The sequence below is a fragment of the Pangasianodon hypophthalmus genome, chromosome 19, assembly GCF_027358585.1.
Source record: "Pangasianodon hypophthalmus isolate fPanHyp1 chromosome 19, fPanHyp1.pri, whole genome shotgun sequence".
In the NCBI taxonomy this organism is placed as follows: Eukaryota; Metazoa; Chordata; class Actinopteri; order Siluriformes; family Pangasiidae; genus Pangasianodon; species Pangasianodon hypophthalmus.
The window spans coordinates 14,446,927-14,467,703 of record NC_069728.1 but is presented as its reverse complement, the minus strand read 5'-3'; the positions used below and the strand labels follow the sequence as shown (position 1 = coordinate 14,467,703).

The window sequence follows — 20,777 nt, the reverse complement described above, 5'->3', positions numbered from 1 at the left end:
TTGGTCTTTAGGTTATACATTACCTTGCGCCTATTGGATAATTTCCCCTTTGACCCTAGCCGTAAAAAGTCCTACTACACCATAAACAATTTGCTTTAATTTAATTAACGATTTAACTATAAAAGAGTAAATATAACATGCTATTTTCAATACTATAATTAAAAATAATATAATGTGTAAATTTTCGTTTTAACCAACTTACTTAATAATGTGTTATAGGTTTTGGTCTTCCAGGACCTGTGCTTCCTCCAACGCCTCTCTCAAATGACTCCTTACTTTCTAGACAACTGCACTACCTAGGGTTTTAACTAACACTGTTCGCGCTCTATGGAAGTGCACTTTATGCTCAATAGTGTGCCGTTTGGAACAGAGCCGCTGTGTGTTGATTGTCTTTTCCAGCATGGCTCCGAAAGGCAAGCGGCGGCCGGAGAAAGCTGAAAGATTTGAACAAAATGAAGAAGACACGATTGAAAACGACAACGACGAAGCTGGGAATGATGAAGACGAGAAAGGGGAGGATGAATTTACCCTGGATGATGTGCTGCGTTTGGGAGGCACTAAGGTAAAGCTCAGGGTTTCATCCCCAGCTCTCTGTCCCCACGTGGAAACGTGCACAGTGCACAGATGGAGCTGGAGTTAAGATAATAATCTGTAAAACAACACAACAGCGTCATTATTCAAGCTGTGGGACTGTGAATGTGCTGATAGTTCGGTGACAATAAGTATTTATTGTGTGTGTGTGTGTGTGTGTGTGTATGTATGTGTGTATGTATGTATACTGGATACAAAAAAAAAAAAAAACACTTTCCATGTATGTTTCTGTAAAAGTAAAAAAAAAAAAAATTATATATATATATATATATATATATATATATATATATATATATATACACACACATATATATATATACACACACATATATATATATACACACACATATATATATAAAACACACTTTATGTATATATAAAATGTGTGTGTGTGTGAACATAAGAAATATACACACACACACACACACACACACACACACACACACACACACACACACATATATATATATATATATATATATATATATATATATATATATATATATATAATGTATGTGTGTGTGTGTGTGTGTATATATAAATAATGACTTTTTAATTTTTATGGAAACATACATGGAAAGTGTGTTTTTTTTTTTGTTTTTTTTTTGTATCCTGAGGCTGTGCCTGTACATTTTGCAGGAAATTATTAATACGCATAAATATTATATATCATTCCACCCTTCAAAAGTGGAAAATTTTTCATTCAGAAAAAAAAGATCACATATTCCAACATGAGCATGAAGAATAATCCAGGAAGTATTTCAGTAATTACTGTAGATAAAAACTAAGCGTATTACGCAGTTTCCTGTTCCCAAAAGTCCTTCATCAGCTGTCCAAGCAATTATAAAACGTCAGTCAGTAATAAATAATAAAACGTTGATTTGCTTGTACGTTAACTTCTCAAACAACATCTTGCAGCTTTTTGTCTACCAGGATCTGAGCCTCTTTTCTGGTCACCTCTCAGATAACTCCCTGCTTTCTCCACTGCTGCTTCCGCACCCTTTTATAGTGCACTATATGTCCAGTAAGGTGCGGTACACATGTCTACTTAAAACCTGCTTGTGTTTTGATTTATTAACAGGCAGACTACATCATGCTCACTGCAGTTGATGACAGTGCTGAGCTGGTAAATGGTGGAAAGAAAGGTGCAATCGATGATTTAGAGGATGGTGAGCTAGAAGAGTTCATCACCAAACTGGGAATCCGGTCCTACTCTGACCAGCAGGTTGTTGAGGGTGATGACGAGGATAAGCCAGAAGAAGAAGAGAAATCCTCCAAACCCAGTGTGGAAAAGAAGAGCAAGAAAAAAGAAGCCTCTAAAGTGGAGTCCAGCAAAACCCCCGAAGCCAAGCAAGAAGCCGAGGCGAAGAAGAGCGAGGCCAAAAGGACAAGCAAAAAGGCCAAGCAAAAAGAAGCCGACCTTTTTGAATTCTACCCCCGGCAGGTGCTGTTGGTCAAACCTGGAGGAAAATGGTACGATGTAGACTACACTTCTGAGATTAGCACTTCTCCTCAGGACGAATCGTTGGTTTCTCAGTACAAGGCTTTGGCTCAGAAGCTGCTAGAGGCTGAAACAAGTCTTTACAAAAGCAAGAAGAACCTACAGAAAGGAGCGAACACGGTCTGGATGAAGAGCGTCGTCTCGACTGGGACTCTGGCAGACCGGATGGCGGCCATGACTTTGCTCATCCAGGACGCTCCTGTGCACTGTCTGGAGCACATCGAGAGCCTGATCGTTATGATGAGGAAGAAGGGAAGTCGTAGGCAGGGCCTCATGGCTTTGGACACGCTTAAAGAGCTGCTGTTGTCTGATCTGCTCCCAGAGAATCGTAAGCTCAGGACGTTCTCCCAGCGCCCGTTCGACAAGCTGGAGGAGCGAGCAAGTGGAAACCGAGATGTCCGAGACCGGCGCCTTGTCCTCTGGTACTTCGAGCACCTTCTCAAGCTCCAGCTGGCTGAGTTTGTAACAGCTCTTGACGCTTTGGCTCACGATTCTGTCCTGGCCACCAAAACAAAAGCTCTTACTACAGCTCATGAGCTGCTCTGCAACCGGCCTGAGCAGGAAAAAGCCCTGCTGATGCACGTAGTCAACAAACTGGGAGATCCTGAGTACAAAATCGCCTCTAAGGCCTCATATCTGATGGAGACGCTACTCCATAAACACCCCTTGATGAAATCGGTGGTGTGCACTGAAGTAGAGCGTCTGATGTTCAGACCCAACATAAGCACCAAGGCTCAGTATTACGCCGCCTGCTTCCTCAACCAGGTGATGCTGAGCCACGACGAGGCCGAGCTCGCCACCAAACTCATCACTGTCTACTTCAGCTTCTTCCGTCTCTGCGTTAAGAAGAAGGACGTGGAGTCTAAGATGCTGGGCGCTCTGCTGAGCGGTGTGAACAGGGCCTATCCGTACACCAAGGCCGGAGATGAGACGGTCCGGGAGCAGCTGGACACGCTGTTTAAAGTGGTGCACCTTGTAAAGTTCAGCACAGCTGTGCAAGCTCTCATGCTGCTCTTCCAGGTTATGGATTCTCAGCAGAGTGTGTCAGATCGCTACTACGTCGCTCTGTACAAGTAAGCGCCAGTGGGAGGCTTCTGATTTATTTCGAATTAATTGAACATGTTTAGGTAATCACCACAGGATGACTACTTTTGAGACATTTCTACAGCGGCTATGACAAAAGGAAACTAGACTATGCTAACTGTAGACTTGTTCCCAAATATATCAGTAGCCCAGGTGTATAGATTACATCTCAGACTATTAGTTTTTGCTCGGTGGCTCAGTAGGCTAGTGGTAAGCAGCGTTTTAGTCTTCTCTCATTCAGCAATAAGAGAAAGAAAACCCCTACTTGTTGTTCAAAAGTTTTCATTTGGTATGTAGCGGTTTTTAAATGTAATATGCATCACAGTGGTGCGTACACCTTGATTCTGTAGCTAGAGCTTGTGTTACTTGTTCTGAATCCCTATACTGAAGTAAAATGCTAAAGCCTTACTACTATATACAATCTTTTTCAGAATGTATGTGAAAACACTGACAAAACCGAGCAAACTAAAGTGCAGCATAACACTGTCGTGCATTTTGATGGTTAAAAAACTCAAATAATGATCTTTTATGTACGGAAAGAGAAAACACCACAGCTCGTGTGAACACAGTAACCGTACATGTATTGTGTAATACGCATTGTTGTGTGTATCTTTTCTACAGGAAGCTGTTGGATCCTGGCCTGTCAGTAAACTCGAAGCAGAGCATGTTCCTCAACCTGCTGTACAAATCCCTGAAAGCCGACATCGTCCTGCGCCGTGTTAAGGCCTTCGTAAAGAGGCTGCTGCAGGTGAGCTGTGAGCAGAGCCCGACGTTCGCCTGCGGAGCGCTCTTCCTCGTCTCCGAGGTCATGAAAGCCAAACCTGGCCTTAAGCTCCTCCTACAAGAAGGGGTAAGACATCATTTAGGGTCGTATTATTCTGTACCTGATCCTGTGTACTCACTAACATATACAATAACTCATTAGGATGAGGAGGAGGAGAAGTTTCAGGACCTTAAAGGGGAAAATGATGATGATGATGATGAAGAAGAAAGGTTTGTGGATGCGGATAAAATTGAAGAGGGCCAGAGCGAAAAGCCTCAGCAGAACAAACCAGCTGCGTCATGGGTACATCACCAAAACTTGGAGGGTAAGTATGAAGCGACTTGTGTAATGCTGTGTGATTTTATTTTCTTGTATTTACTGTTTCTTAGTTTTAGATTCTTAGATTCTCATTCTTTTATAAAATGTTGTGTGCCTCTTTATCTCAACATTGAGTACTCTGAGGGGTGTGAAACACGAGGGTTAAGAAAAATGTAAAATGTTGGGTTTATAGGCAGTGGCATGAATGATCCTGTAAGAGCAGTGTAGTCATAAAGAGAATAAAATAAAATCAAAAGTAGAATTAAAATGGCATTAATAGAATTAAATAGAATTAAATTATAGCAAATCGTTAATTATATCCTGTTAATAAATAGGTTGAGCTTATGGATTAATAAACACAGGAACCAGATTTTAGCCAAAGACTCACCGTCCCTCGCCATATCACACTGTTTCTTACTATATGATTCAGTGCCATTCGCTGTATCACCGTGTTACTTTCTGTATGATTCAGTGTCGTTCACTGTGTGATTCAGTGTCGTTCACTGTGTGATTCAGTGTCGTTCACTGTATGATTCAGTGTCGTTCACTGTATGATTCAGTGTCGTTCACTGTGTCACTGTTTCTTACAATATGATTCAGTGTCATTCGCTGTATCACCGTGTTACTTTCTGTATGCTTCAGTGTCGTTCGCCGCATGCTTCAGTGTCGTTCGCCGCATGCTTCAGTGTCGTTCGCCGTATGCTTCAGTGTCGTTCTCTGTATGCTTCAGTGTCGTTCGCCGCATGCTTCAGTGTCGTTCGCCGCATGCTTTAGTGTCGTTCGCCGCATGCTTCAGTGTCGTTCGCCGCATGCTTCAGTGTCGTTCGCCGCATGCTTCAGTGTCGTTCGCCGCATGCTTCAGTGTCGTTCGCCGCACGCTTCAGTGTCGTTCGCCGCACGCTTCAGTGTCGTTCGCCGTACGCTTCAGTGTCGTTCGCCGCACGCTTCAGTGTCGTTCGCCGCACGCTTCAGTGTCGTTCGCCGTACGCTTCAGTGTCGTTCGCCGTACGCTTCAGTGTCGTTCGCCGTACGCTTCAGTGTCGTTCGCCGCACGCTTCAGTGTCGTTCGCCGCACGCTTCAGTGTCGTTCGCCGTACGCTTCAGTGTCGTTCGCCGCATGCTTCAGTGTCGTTCGCCGCATGCTTCAGTGTCGTTCGCCGTACGCTTCAGTGTCGTTCTCCCTTATGCTTCAGTGTCGTTCGCCTTACGCTTCAGTGTCGTTCTCCCTTACGCTTCAGTGTCGTTTGCCGTATGCTTCAGTGTCGTTGTCCGTATGTTTCAGTGTCGTTCGTCGTGTGCTTCAGTGTTGTTCGCTGTTTGATATTGCACTTTGTCAAGTCCTGATTTCCCCAAGACCAGCTAATCTTTTTCTTTCTGAGTCAGCCTTAATATGCACATATTTATCTTGGTCATGTTTGGAAAACTGTGTTTCTTGTGCAGGTGGTAAGGATATGGAGATGTATGACCCCACTCACAGAAACCCTTTATACTGTGGAGCGAATCACAGCACACTCTGGGAGCTGCAGAAGGTCAGAAACTAAAAGTTTTTTTAGAAAATGGATGACACGTGTGTCTTGTAAGTCATGGTTGTCAATAAAACTTGAAAGAACCGAACTAGTCACTAATTGGCTAATTGGTGGTTGGTATGAGTCTGTCAAATCGCCCAAGAGATGCTAAATTTATATATTACAGATTACATAGCAACTATTACACTTTATACATTAAGTTCTATATGTTCCTTATTGTATAAACTGATGTAGGCCGAATAGGCCACGCCAGACTCACTCACAAGTTTTAACAGGTGAAGATCCTCATTTATGCCCCTTATTCCAAAGTCTAATGGCTCAGAGGCATATTTTTAATGGACTGTGATGGTTTCAATTCTTCCAAGACAATTTTTTTTTTAGATTTTTAATGAAGTGAGGCCAGATTAGTTTTAGATTTTTTTTTTTTTTATCTAAGATAAACTTTAAAATACTTTTTTAGATTCTTCATATTTTGCTCCATTTTTAACCAGTTTCTGGCCATGAAAATAAATTACAAACAAACAAACTGCTGGAGTGTTTCAGTGCATTATGGGAATCTCATGGTCATCAGATGAAAACTGGAGACTTTTCTGAAAATGTCTCACGTTTTAGTAAAAACACTGCTTAGATAAGCTACATAAAGACTATTGTCTGGGAGAAGTGAATTTTGATTGAAATGTTTTAATTCGTGGAAGTGAATCAGGTGAATTGATTCATGGTCAAGAATGAATCATAAAGAGTCTTGAAGCTAATCATGTTTTTTTACAGCACTTTTCACATTGCATTTCGTTTGGGCTGAACACTGAGTGCTGAATTGAACAAAAAATTAAAAAGAAAAGTTAGTTTGTCTTAAATGTGGTCTTTCCAAGAATCAAATTAGTAAAACTAATAACTGTCACTGTGCTCATCATTAACATAAAACCTGCTGATGACTGCGTTGCCTTTCGTGACTCTCTCCGTTCGTCTCTTGTAGCTCGCTGATCATTTCCACCCCTCTGTGGCTCTCTTCGCAAAAACCATCTTGCAGGTGAGTATTTCAATGAAGTGACATCATAGTGAATGACGATCATATCTCAATACATTTTTTTTTACAATACACATTTACTATTATTATTATTTTATTTTTTTTATCATATGTGGTCAGGGAGGGCACATCCAGTACACAGGGGATCCTCTGCAGGACTTCACGCTCATCAGGTTCTTGGATCGGTTTGTGTTCAGAAACCCCAAACAAACGAAGGGCAAACGTAAGTAGAATATTTTAACCTGCCCTCTGACTGCTGACATGAAAACACACAGACACGTTGTTGAAATGTGCATCATATCCCTGATTTGTCTTCTGTCTCAGAAAACACAGATGCGACTGTAATGCAGCCGAAGCACAAACAGAGCATGAATAACATCCGCTCATTGCCTGGTGAGTGTCTCAGTTACCCGGAAATACTGAAATATAAAATATGCATGGGTGTCAATAGCAATGTGTTTTTTTTCTGCTTTACAGTAAACTGTGAGGAGTATCTGGCCAAAGAGGAAACTCAGATCCCTGTGGATGAGGTGTTCTTCTACAGGTGTGTGTGTGTGTGTATACAGTACTATGCAAAAGTCTTGGGCAGATATATATATAAAATTTATAATATATATATATATATATATATATATATGTTATTCTTTCTTAAAATACTTTGCTAAGTACTACCAGCATTTCCTGTTCATGAGCAAAAGCTAGTCGTTCACACCTAAGCTTCCACACGATTTCGTTCCAATGCTCAGGTTCTTTAAAAAGAGGGAAGGAGAGAAGCGATTAAAGAAGCCACTCGGAGATGACGCTGAGAGTGTGGAGGACGTCGATGATGACGAGTTTGAGCAGCTGCTCGGTAAGTCAGCAGGAGGAAATGCAACCTTAATGCTCAAAAGTTATACTATGAGCCTAGTATCAGATTTTATGTGGCACATGATCTTCAGACGTTAATTTTACAAGCTCTCTTTTAATATAATATAGTGATTTTGTTTACATAAGTGTCTCGGGTGTTTTTATAACTGAATTATAACTGTTGCTGAGCTGTGCATTACAAAAAACCACATAGAGAACTGTTGATTTTTTAAGTAATCTATCATCAGCAATAAGTGAATTAGTAAAATGTTTTCACTATGCTACGTAATTTTTTTTTTCTTCCCCAGACACTATTGAGGGCGATAACTACTTCACAGAATTTAAAGATGACGACCTGGACTTTGCTGGGTAAGTGTTTTCTAGCTGCTTTTGCACAAATATATTATAGTAACTATTGGACCATTAACATACTCTATTATTCATTCATCAGTAGGAACTCATAGATAGAAAGATGTATATGAAAAGACATGAAAGCTACAAAAAAAGCCATTCTCTGTGATTATACATTTAATTTTTTTTATCATAATACAGATAGGAAATTATCCAAGTAATGATTTTGCCCACCTTTTTGGAGAACTATTTCAAGTGTGTGACAATGATCACTGTGTTGATTTTGCTTCATTCCTTAATAAAAAAAAGAATTTAAGAAGTTTATTGGAAAACCTGAGTTGAAAATATATGACTGGCTATTGTTATTGCATCATACAATATAAGAGCCTGTCCAGTTCCAGTATACAAATGCAGCCCAATAGAACACAAATGATCAGAGAAAGGGGTGGAGCATGTAGGTTTTGGGATGTCGTCCAGTTTGTATGTTTGTAGAATATGGCTTTCTTGGTGAGGGTGGAAGTGTAGGTGCTGCTGCGCCGCTGTCTAACGATATTTATCATTTAGTAGAAGTGTCCTGGAAATCCTGGAAAAGTCACTTCACATCATCACTCTTCACAGTAGCTAATTTTGGTATAACTTTGGGGGGGAAAAAGATGGTGGTTTAGGGGATGGATTTAAAGGATGGGATGAAATGAATCAGTACCTCTTCTATAAATAGTGAAAACGTTTACAATATTGTAATAAATGGAACGTTTTTTCGCTAAAAAAGCGGACATGAAATCTTTTTTTTTTTTTTTTTTTTTTTAAATGTGTGATTGTCGTAAAGAAATTGACACAATGGGTATCACGTACATGTTCTTTTACAGCAATGTAAAGAGCAACAGCAAAAAAGGCAAGAAGGCCGAGGAGGTCTCTGATTCAGACGCGGATTCAGATGATGACCTGGATGATGAGGAGCTCTCTCTGGGAAGCATGGCTGAGGAAGACTTCGGAGACGAGCTGGAGGAAGACGGTGGTGCTTTTATGGACCCCGGTGGAGACGACAATGATGATGAAGAAGGTGTGTGTGTGTGTGTGTGTGTGTGTGTGTGTGTGTAAAGCACACTGCCAGTTCAGAAGTTCGTTTGTTCGGTCGTTTGCACTTGCACTGAAGCTAAAAGAAATATGTTCTACTTTACAGTACCAGAGCTTGAGGGCGATGATGATGAAGCCTTCGATGGTGAGTTTGTCAGTTCTGTTTACAGCGCCTTTCATATGTATTCACCCCCCTTAAACTTTTCCACATTTTGTAGTAAATATGTTTAACATTTGAAGGTGCATTTGTTGGTTGCATAAGTATTCACTGCGTAAGAGTCAATACTTGGTAGGACCACCTTATGCTGCAGATACAGCGCCAAGTCTTCTAGGATATGTCTCTGTTGACTTTGCACATCTGGATCTTGATATCTTTGATCATATTTCTTAGAAAAATTTTCCAAGCTCCATCATATTGGATGGAGAACGGAAATTTTTCAGGTATTGCTACACATTCTCATTTAGATTGAGGTTTGGGCTTCGACTGGGCCGTTCTAACACATTCAGGTTCTGGTTTTCTGGACCTTTGGCAGTATGTTTAGGGACCTTGTGCTGATGCAAACTAATCCTCTGGACCAGTCTCAAGCCTCTTGCAAGTTTACCTGTCCCTGCTGATGAAAAGCACATCATGATGCTACCAGCACCATGCTTCACTGTAGGGTCTCCTGGACACTTGATTTCATATGTACCCCCCTGCCCTTATGGTGGCACGCTTGAGAAAGCTCAGGGGGTGCGAATACTTATGCAAGGCATTGTATTTGTATTATTATTAGCAGTTATTCAGCAACAATGTGTAGTTAACAATTAGCTACTTCTGTGTTTAGACTTTGATGAGGATATGGATGAGCCGCCAGAGGTCAGCACAGGAGGCAAAAAAGGCAAGAGGAAGTCCTCAGAGCATTTCGACTTTGCTGGATCTTTTGGTGAGTTGAGTATTTTTTAATATCTTCATATTTTCCCTCAGTCTACATGTGAACAGTAAAAAAAAAAAATCATACTGTACTGTTATGTGGAGCATGTAATGACTGCTGTGGTAAATGTAGCCATGTTTATTTAAAGGCTGTGTGAAATTACATGATGGATTTAGGATAGAAACACTTCAGGAATGATGAGGTTTTATCTGACTTGTTTTACAGAAATAATGGGCTAAATGTTATTTACATGCTACTGAATATCTGAGATGGTTCCATAAGTATGAGAAAATAAAGTGGGTCAATTGTTTGATATTTATGATAATTCCAAAGTCTCAACCTTTAAAAATGAAATTACCTCGTCTGTACTGGATGTGTTTTTAACTAAAATCACTAACTTTTTAAGTATGTACCAGAATAAAAATAAACAACTTCCAGTTTAGTTAATCAAAAAAAGTAGAGTTTTTATGTTAGAGAGAACACCAGAAAGAGCAGACATCAACAAACAGGAAGGCAGTGTTGTGTCTTCATGATGAACATGTGCTTCCCTAGAATCCAAACCAAGCAAGAAGAAAAAGAAAGGAAAGATGGATGACACAGGCATGTTTGCAGCAGCTGAGGAGGTGAGTGATCTCCATGTCCACACTTTCTGAGCTGGTTAACTCGAAATGCTTTAGCCTTTTTTCTCTACTTTAACTCACTTTAGTAGCATGACTTGTATAGGTGATATTGTTCTGTTTTTTAACACACAATTTTATATTTATATAATATTTATATTTATATTTATATTTATTGAAGACTTATAGTTTATCATTTATAATATACCACAGCACTCTTGAATTCTCAATTCTGATTGGTGGATTATTACAAGCCCAGTCTAGAGTGTGTTATTCCTCTTACACCACAGCAATTTGCCAATGATTGCAATGTTTCATTTATTAATGTACGACACGCTGCAGTTTATACTTAGATTTAATGCTGTAGAACGTCCATGTGATAGGGTAGTCGTTAAATAGTAGTTAGTTGTTAAATAAATGTCTACCAAAAAAACATTCATCATTATTATTTGTGTCTCTCTTCGTTTTCAGTTTGGAGATTTGCTAGATGAAAATGCAGACATCAAGTTTGACAACATGGGCATGAACGCAATGGCTAACAAAGACAAAGCCAGTGAGTATTAAAGAGGAACAAACAGTCAGATCACAGATTGAAAATTACTTAATTTTATTCATTTGGCTAGATGCCAGCCAGATCCCTCCACAAGGGTGAAGCCACAAACCGTTGCATTTAACATTTAAGTTCATTCATTCATTCATTCATTCATATGTTCTGAAAAACAGTCAGGGTGCAGTCTCTTAATGCAGTCTGTCCTTCTGCTTCTCATCTTCAGGTGTCAAACAGCTGAAATGGGAGAGGCAGCGTGATGACTGGATCCAGGGACGAGACGTTAAGACACTCAGGAGGAAGAAGGCCATGTTCAGAAAGAGAAAACAGTTTGGGAAAGGCGGACTGGGCAAAAAGACTGGAGGCAGGAAGAAGTGATGTCTCTCATCCTCTTGAGTGTGTGTGTGTGTGTGTGTGTCTATTCCTGGGTCTATTCCTGCCCAGTAGACCACATGTCCCGATCAGCTTCCCGGATGCCATAGTTCCCGGCCCATTCGTTGGACTTGTAATAAACTGAGAGAGAACGAAAGACGTTGAATTATGTTTCAGTTTGTAGTCATTAATTGCCATGTTAATGGCAAATATTGATGAAGTGAAGACAAAAAATTGTCTTAACATGTAAAAAAATGCATTTTGTAATAAATGTAATTTTACCATTTGTTTATGCATAGTCTTTTTTTCTTTTCTTTTAAATGTACTCTATTTTACATTTTATTGGACATAGTGTATTCCCGTATCATACCCAGTTTTCCTGAGATATACTCTGGATCCACATCAACTCTCACCAGAATAAAGTGCTTGAAGATGAATGGATGAAAGTCAAACATTACACCTGATCGATTTGAAACAACGGCCAACAAAACTTCCAAATCTCTAACATAATCCAGGACATGGAGTACTATGTTTCCTGACTCCAGTCTTCTTGTTATAAGTCATGTGAATTAGCCTTGTCAAAATGGTAGCTAGGTAACAGACATAAAACAACTGAAAAGAAAAAAATTATATAATTAAAGCAATTTATATTTATTTACATATATACACACTATATGGCCAAAAAGTATGTGGACACCTGACCATCACGCCCGTAGCTGGATCTTCCCCTACACTGTTACCACAAAGGTGGAAGTGGACAAGTATATAGAATGTCTTTGTATGCTGTAGAATTACAAATTCCCTTCATTGAAACTAAGAGGCCCAAACCTGTTTCTAGCAAGACCATGCCCCTGTGCACAAAGCAAGCTCCATGAAGACATGGTATATTATACAGTCCCCTCTGAAAGTATTGGAACGGCAAGGCCAAGTCTTTCATTTTTGCTATACACTGAAGACATTTGGGTTTGTCAAATAATGAATGAGACCTACAGAGAAATGCATCCAATCTAATTGGGAGGAACTTCATCATGCATCAGGACAATGACCCAAAACATACTGCCACTACAAGAAAGGACTTCAACAGGGGAAACGTGGAAGGTTTTAGACTGGCTAAGTCAATCACCAGACCTTAACCTAACTGAGCATTCATTTCACCTCCTGAAGAGGAGACTGGAGGAAGAAACCCCTCAAAACAAACAACTGAAAGAAGCTGTGGTCCACGCCTGGCAAAGCATCACAAAAGAATGATGCAACATTTTGGTGATGTTAGTGGGTCACCAGCTTGATGCAGTTTACTTCAAGCAAGACATATGCAACCAAATATTAATGTGTTATTTACTTTAAGACTATCTGTTCCAATACTTTTGCTCACTTAAACGTTGCGTAGTCTGCCACCAAAGGTACCATGTTCTAAGTTGTTTAACACATCTAGATGTAAATATCAGGAAATGAATGCTGAAACTGTGAACGCTGAAATCTCATATTCATCTTTTGATCTCAAACCCAGATGTCTTCAGTGTATAGCATAAACAACAGAATTGGCCTTGCTGTTCAGAAGGAAGGGACTACATGTATATAAATAAAACAGATTTTATTTCAGTTACAAAACATAGACTACATAAATCAAATAACAAGTCTAATTCTTTCACACGTTTGACCTTGCTGTGACCTTAACCCTGTTTGGATCAGTTCGCCTTCTGGACACAATGATAACTCATTTACCTTCCAGAATCGAGGGAAAGTGTTTGTTCATCGTGTGTCTGAAATCTGGAAGTTGAAAAAAAAAACAGAAAGAGACATTCACGATCATCTGATTTCAGCTGACTCCTATCATGATGTACCCAAAGTGTTGACGCAGGAAGAGTACATCACCTCGGCTCGTGTTCATTCTGTAATAGAGCCCGTAAGCTGCAAACACACCAACCACCTCCAGAAAGAGCACTCCTTTAAAGAGCCTCCGGGCCACTGGCTCCATAGTTTTGGGGGCCATCTATAACGGAGAGAGGACGATTTAATACATCACAGTATGTATGGAACATAACCCAGCTGAAAAATCCAAGCTTGGTCTGAGCAGTGAAAACCGGTACACCCTGCCGTCTCTGCCTGCTGATACGTCCTGGTTCATGGACACAGTTTCTGAGGAGGGCTACACTGTAGACTAGTTATTTTAAAGACAATAACACAGTCATTTACTGATCAGTTCAGACAAGTGATAAGGAAGCTGGAAAAGAACTGATCAGCTCAGTAAAGATGATCTACCAGGTTAAGCACTTGGTCAGAATAAACTATTTTTCAGCAGGAAAGGAGAATTATCAGCTTATTATTATTATTATTATTATTATTATTATTATTATTATTATTATTATTACTGCCACCTGGTGGTCATTTGGTATAACATCACCATTTTGTGAATTGAATAAATGTAATAAAATAATACAATTGTCTTGCCCTGGTCTTGGAGTATCACCTTTTAGTGTTCTTCCTGCTTTAACTCACTCTGCTGATTATGTGATGTGTCAGAAATTATAATAATAAAAACAATAACACATACAGGACAGAGATTCTCCAGCACCAGGGTCAAGACTGAAACATCCCAACAACACCTCATTCCCTTCTCTTCTCTTACTTGTTATTGGCTACATGAGCCTAGCATTCTATTTCTGGAATAAATATTTCTATAATAACGTCTTTGCTAGCTGTAATATTTAAAGTATTTAAGTATTAAAGTCTCACCTTGGTGGATTTGCCCGATGCTACACGCGTTAATTCTCCCCACCTGTATTCCGGTAAATCCCGCCTCCTACACTAGGATTGGCTAATCCTTTCCCGGCTTCTATGCTAGGATTGGCTAGACTGTTCCTACAACACGTTTCTGATTTGACAGTTAAATTATTATCCAATCGTAGTATACATCCGGAGGCTGGGCTTTTCGGAGTATGGGTGGGGAAAAAATAGAGTACGACTTAAAAAAAAAAGCGCTTCCGGATTACGGAAGCCTCATTGAGACAAAAATCTTTCGAAACCCTGATTCAGAAGTGACCATAAATTTCTTTTGAAATGTGAGCCTATCTTTCAGTTAAGGAATAAAACAGGATTAGGCCTGCTGTTAGGGGTCAAATAATTCTCTTAATCCAATTAGTTCAAGTCTGTGTGATATGTTAAGAGGTACTTTAGGCTTGATTTAGGACCAGACTGAAAGGTTACCTCTAATGATCTGTAAAGTGTGAAAGTAGGACAGCTGAGAGTGGCCCTTGGTGTGTGTATTACATATAAATATATATTTCAATGTCATAGTCTTATGCTCTTAAATCCCCTGATCTATGCTTATCTGTGTTCATTACTATACTATATGCATGTTTTTAATAAGCATTGACTACAGAAAAAATGTTTAGTTGCACTAACTGCACTAACCTTAAGCACAAAATGGTAGTGTTTTATTCGAGATCTTACTACTCTGCAAAAATCAGGTGTACTGAGGTACACAGTGTATATGGTACATCGAACAGCACTTCCTGACACACAGGCACATGCTGTTAATGACTAGTGATGGGAAACATGGGACATTATAAGAACGTTGTGATGTCATACGTACCCCTGTATATGAGCACAGTGTTATCTCCAGTTTTCTGATTTTGAGAGCAGTGTTTAATATTTCATAAGTAGTCCAGGTAGGATCATGTTTTCCTCTTCTTTCTTTCTTAAGAGTGTTTAAGAAATGATCAATATATTCACAGCCATAACCAAAAACAAAATATTAGTGAGGACCACATTGCAGAAATGTGAACCACATCATTAAGAGCCACAGCACTTAAAAACCCTGAAGACGGCTCTGGACTGCAATTTTTATGAACAGTTTTGCTACGATAGCTTAGGACTATAATTGCTATGATAGCTTTAGGACTGCAATTCCCACGAACAGTTTTGCACTCAAGTCTCCATCAGTGAACAGTTTGATAACTTCAACAAAATAGACTTCATGTGAAAACTATAATGAAGTTCCTGGTTACACAATTGTACTTTTTGACTATATAGTATACAGTTATAGAAGGGAATTATTTATAATCACACTATCCGGTATCACCCAGATGAGGATGGCTTCCCTTTTGAGTCTGGTTCCTCTTGAGGTTTCTTTCTCATATCGTCTCAGGGAGTTTTCCCTTGCCACCATCACCTCTGGCTTGCTCATTAGGGATACATTTATAAATTTAAAATTTATATCCTTAATTTATATATTTCTGGAAAGCTTCTTTGTGATAATGTCCATTGTTATAAACGCTATACAAATAAAACTGAATTGAATCATTTACTACAATAACGAATATGTACTGCATCAATTGCTCATTTCTAATCATTCTTATTTTAAACTTCTATTCTTCCATAAACTGCTGTGTCTCCAGTTTGACTGTGAAATGTTGTTGAGTTAAATATTTAGCTATCTCCATCTCTTTCTCTGTGCATGTGCACATCCTCTATTTCTCTCGTGTTTCTGTAACAGGGTAAAAATGACCTTATTTAAAACACATGTATTCCAACAAAAAGATTATTTTTTGTTATTCTTAATGCATGATAAGTGGATTGTTATTATTACACTATTTACCCTGTAAAAGACGACCACAACAGTCTGTTTTTAGATGAGCAACTGCCATTTACAGTATTTAGTTATTTTTATTCGCTCTGCTTTCTTTTCCCATTTACGGGTTAAACATCTTTCAATACTATGTGATGTGATACAATATGATTCAGTTTGGGAGGCACCAGCTCCTTCATCAGATCTGACATACTGCACAGAGCTAGCCTTCTAAGTAATACATTCAGTCTTTGAGATGGTGAAGTAAATTAAAATCAATAAAAATAAAGTATTTTTCTTGACACAATTTACTCTGATTACCTGGTTTTAGTGAACTTGGGGGCACAAAGGACAGAAATGGATAGGCTTCTGTGAGGAAGGTAAGACCATTTTACATACAATCACAATCTTTGTCCAACACATTTATAGGTTTTATATAAATATATACGTAAATATGCAACTATAATGTTTTAATCTTCAGACACAGGAATTCAGTCGCACGCACAAGCTATGATGTTGAATCAGGAACACATTTTTCTATCCAGTCTGATGAATCTGAAAGCTCACACACCTTAATCACTAAATCTCCTACCATCTTGCCTTCGGCAGTACACCACTGTGTGGGCAGAATTTAACTAAGTGTAGAGCAAACGGCTGGCACAATGCCACCGCATGACTCCCTTATGGATACTAAATAACACTTCACACCAAAAGCTTGATGAAGCATCTTGTAGTCATGCACAAGGTCCTGTTTTACTCAGTGTTTAATAAATCCACACCAGCTGTAAGATGCACCATGAACAGAATGTGCACCCTTTCATCCTGGGTTTTCACATGAGCTTAAGTGAAGTATGAACTCCATAGAAAATCATCCAAATCCAAAATAAGTCTCCTGGTCAAAAAATTATTCATGTTCACCGAAGTGGCACATTGTGCAATATAAATAGTTTGTGCTTCTAGAGGAATGTAACTTAACTTAAATGCAGATTAGGTCTGTTAGAAAAATAATCAACGACAGGGTGGTGTGATGTGGCCTGATGCAAAGAAACAGCTTTACCTCTGACTGTTACAGAGCACTGACACTGGAGACTCCTTCCATAAATGTTAACTTCTCTCCCTGCTTCACTGTATCACATCTTTATTTTTTAAATAGCATTTTTATTGGTTTATTATTATTAGAGCATCTGCCATGCAATTCCCTGTGCAAGCTGTGACTATAGAAATGGTAACGCATTAGACTGAGCACATTACTATATACTAGTGATTTGAATTACAGCCGATACTGTCAATGTTGCTGTTATAGGAAATTAATCAACACCTTACCAATCAGATTTTTTAGAATTCACCAGCTCTTTGGTGTAACACTATTTATGTAGCTGAGAAATTATTTTATTCATAATTATAGATAGAGAACCTGTATTAAATTATAATGAACAATACTACAATTAAATGATTGTATTAAATCCTTTGTATCTAAGGATAAATGTGAACCTATTTGCTAAGGTCTACTAACTTAATTTATTAACATGCTGGGTTTGAACTCTGGTCTCAAAGGCAAGAACTCAATACATTGAGCTGCCAAAGAGACTGGGAGGAACCCAGCTGCAAAGCAAGCCAAAGGCCCAAGGATAAACTAACCAAACTATTAGACAATAATAGTTTGTCTAACTGAGAGCTTAGGGAACTCTAGAGTTGGCTAGGGAAGCCAGAGAAATTAGCAAGACACACCCAGGAGAACCGTACCAGAGCTTACTGGCTGAGACTTGCACCCCACCATATAGCAAAGATAACTCAAGACTGAGCACTGAGTGAGTGGAGAGCTCTTCTTAAATAGACCCTGGCATAAGAAAATGAACAGAATTTTGCAGATATATTCAGTGCAGAGCTGTGCTTGTAGCCCAGTTTACATGGAAGTGGATGTGCAGAAAAAATAGGCCTTTCCCATGTTCCTGGTGTATGCAGGATACATTACACATACAATAGTTTGTGTATGAGATCATTACAAAGTGATTTGTTTATATTGATATTTCGGTTTAACTTCTTTTCCAATGATTGGTTCATGAAATGGACTTTTAATGCTGTGAGAGAAAGACATAGCCAGCAGGGGACGCCTTAATCCACCTTTTTATGCGTCAATGTGAAAACAATGCACATAAAATTGCTTAGCTAATTACAAGCTACTTAATTTAAAACATTAGCAACACAACCTCTGGTAGGTTATATAAGAGATTTGAAGCTAAACATCAAGACACAATTAACTCCTTTATGGTGTCCAGTTTTAACATTTAAAGTTTTAGACAATTTTTAGACACATCGGTATGAAAAAAAGCCTTTATTAACGAGCTGGGATTATTCAGATGTGAACTCTTGGAGCATGGAGCTAGAGTGTAATCACAAGTGTATCCGGGACTGATTAGCCTATAGGTACACTAAATCACACCTTCTTTAATATAAAAATATGCCTCTGTCCTCTGTACACTCTCAGAAAACATGTACCTAGAATTGTGAATATAGTGTACCTTTAAAGCTTTACATACACTAAAATGTAATTAAGGGCCAATAAAGTACCTTAAATCTTTCTTAAAGGCATACCATATCCACATTTCCGTGTGAAATATATATATTAAAAGGTACGAAAGATTAAGGGTACTACTCAAGTGACAAGAAACGGTACTGTTTAGTACCATTTTTTCTGAGACAAATCATACGTAGGATAATGAGGATGAAGATTGTTGTTTACACATCAATCTTTTAGCATCTCTTGCATTGCCCTAATGTCCAGTCACATTGCTCCCAATAATGTCAGCATTATAGTATGATAAAATGTGATGTATGTTAAACAGTCATTAGGCTTCTACTTTTCTCATAATAATGAATGAATAATAATTATGCTGCAACATTTTCCTAATTATTAAATATTACATTTTGTTTGAACTCATTTTGTTGAACATAAAGTCACACAGATTAATCTTGCATTTGTAATGACTGGAATAAAATATTGACCAGAACAGCACATTAAACCTGCATCTGTTAGTATTTCTACTGATTAGATGGGAATAATTTATTAGTTTTTTCATAACAGTACTCCTTTTTATTTAATTTTCTTTTTTGTTGTTGTTTATTAATTATAACATGATATTAATTATATGATCCATGAAGAATGAACGATTATGAATGTGATAACATTAAAAGGAAATAAAAATTCAAGTCTGATTAAAATCCAGTTGATTAGACGTCCCCTGAAGCTGTTGATATTAGTCAAATTTTTCTGAACAGCTTTGTGTCTAATCTCTGGATAATTAAATTGATAATCATTATTTTTTTAAAAAAAACCTCAAGTGTTGCCTACTGGATTTTATCTCCTGAAAGCTGTTTTTTTTTTGCCCAGTGATGTGTGTTAATGAGGTAGAATGCTCAACAGTGCTATAACCAACCAGGACTAGTGTTTAAGCCCTGCTCTAGACCTATTTAAGGTCTAATTAATCTAATTTATGCACCAGTCCCAGAGCTCTGCAGAACACCAAGATTATCAATCACTGCTGGAAAAAAATTATGAAATCATTTAACCAGGAATATTTACTCTGGTGTACTCTTTCAGTTTGTTTGACCAGTCATTGGCCAGTTGTCTTGATATCTCTGTTATAAAACCTCTGCTAGATGTAATATGCTGCTGTGCAAAACTCGAATCAAATGATTTTTCTGTCAGTTTTACCTTATGTTTTGTTAGGAAAAACCCACTTTTCAGTTTTTTTTTAAACTGTATTTTGCGATTTAGTGTTTGTGTAGATGAAGTGTAATATATAGGTACATTTTCCTTTTTTTCACTTTACAACCATGCAGGATGCAATCTTTTGTTCTCAAATCTACCAGCATATGCAGCATATAGCTGTGTGACTATAAGACTGGAAATTGGTCATGGGAAATTCCAGAAATGACCCTGTTTTCTAACCTGAAGTACAGAACTGCTTTTGTGTGTATGTCTGTGTGTGGCTGATGTATGTATGTGAGTTAGGGGAGGGTTAAATGCCCCCCCACCAGGCCACTGTTTCTTCTCAGCTAACCCATTGTGTTCTGGATGAGGGAGGCCGTGAAGGTGTGTTTGTCTGTAGCTGCAGGAGGCTGATGGGACACTAATCTGAAGGGCGGTCATGCCGGGCTCCCTTCAGCGGCTGTCCTGTTATCTGTCAGCTTGTAAAAGCCAGATTTATAGGGATCTTGTAGGGGTGTGCCTGGGTAAATAAACACAGGCTGGCTTTGTCACCGATCTGCTGGCTGGCTTCAGCGTTTCAGCTCAGGACCTCACACTGTTTCTCTTTAAGCCACGAGACGTCCATGAGAATAGACATGGATGCAATGGAATACGCATCGTCTGTTTGGCTGATCCTCTAAAAGTCACTCGCTTTCAGTAACCGCTTTATCCTGATCAGGGTCACAGTGAATCTGAAGTCTTTCCCGGGATCACTGGGTGCGAGGCGGGAATATTCCACAGGTGGGACGCCAGTCCATCACAAGGCACCATGCACACACACACACATTCATACCATGATCTTAGCCAATCCACCTACTGGCATGTTTTAGAGGTGAAAAACCTGAGAACCCAGAGGAAACCCATGTGGACTTGGGGACAATGTGCACAATACTCTACACAAACCTAAACACGTTAGAATCGAACCTGCCCTCACTACC

General features: G+C 39.0%; 2 protein-coding genes across 2 annotated transcripts; one reads left to right on the top strand and one right to left on the bottom strand.

Moving 5' to 3' along the window:
* The first annotated feature begins 312 nt into the window (after positions 1–312).
* cebpz (CCAAT enhancer binding protein zeta) lies at positions 313–11,816 on the top strand. The gene is made up of 17 exons (XM_026923306.3): positions 313–562; positions 1,673–3,165; positions 3,797–4,025; positions 4,101–4,263; positions 5,697–5,785; positions 6,756–6,809; positions 6,927–7,029; positions 7,131–7,199; positions 7,284–7,350; positions 7,553–7,656; positions 7,961–8,021; positions 8,870–9,063; positions 9,184–9,222; positions 9,902–10,000; positions 10,541–10,611; positions 11,077–11,158; positions 11,379–11,816. Exons 1-17 carry the CDS (start codon positions 401–403, stop codon positions 11,528–11,530), a joined length of 3,231 nt encoding a protein of 1,076 aa, XP_026779107.3. The 5' UTR covers positions 313–400; the 3' UTR covers positions 11,531–11,816.
* On the bottom strand, positions 11,196–14,402 carry LOC113532127 (protein CEBPZOS). The gene is made up of 4 exons (XM_026923307.3): positions 14,258–14,402; positions 13,397–13,514; positions 13,247–13,291; positions 11,196–11,665 (listed from the first exon to the last, which is right to left on the bottom strand). Exons 2-4 carry the CDS (start codon positions 13,512–13,514, stop codon positions 11,583–11,585), a joined length of 246 nt encoding a protein of 81 aa, XP_026779108.1. The 5' UTR covers positions 14,258–14,402; the 3' UTR covers positions 11,196–11,582.
* Positions 14,403–20,777: the final 6,375 nt, after the last annotated feature.

Excerpts from the sequence above, each read along its gene's own strand:
- cebpz (XM_026923306.3), top strand. The coding sequence starts at position 401 with ATGGCTCCGAAAGGCAAGCGGCGGCCGGAGAAAGCTGAAAGATTTGAA. Across the intron at positions 4,026-4,100 it reads AGCTCCTCCTACAAGAAGGG|GATGAGGAGGAGGAGAAGTT; the intron begins GTAAGACATCAT and ends ATAACTCATTAG. Across the intron at positions 6,810-6,926 it reads TCGCAAAAACCATCTTGCAG|GGAGGGCACATCCAGTACAC; the intron begins GTGAGTATTTCA and ends ATATGTGGTCAG.
- LOC113532127 (XM_026923307.3), bottom strand. The coding sequence starts at position 13,514 with ATGGCCCCCAAAACTATGGAGCCAGTGGCCCGGAGGCTCTTTAAAGGA. Across the intron at positions 13,292-13,396 it reads CAGAATGAACACGAGCCGAG|ATTTCAGACACACGATGAAC; the intron begins GTGATGTACTCT and ends TTCAACTTCCAG. Across the intron at positions 11,666-13,246 it reads CTTTCCCTCGATTCTGGAAG|TTTATTACAAGTCCAACGAA; the intron begins GTAAATGAGTTA and ends GTTCTCTCTCAG.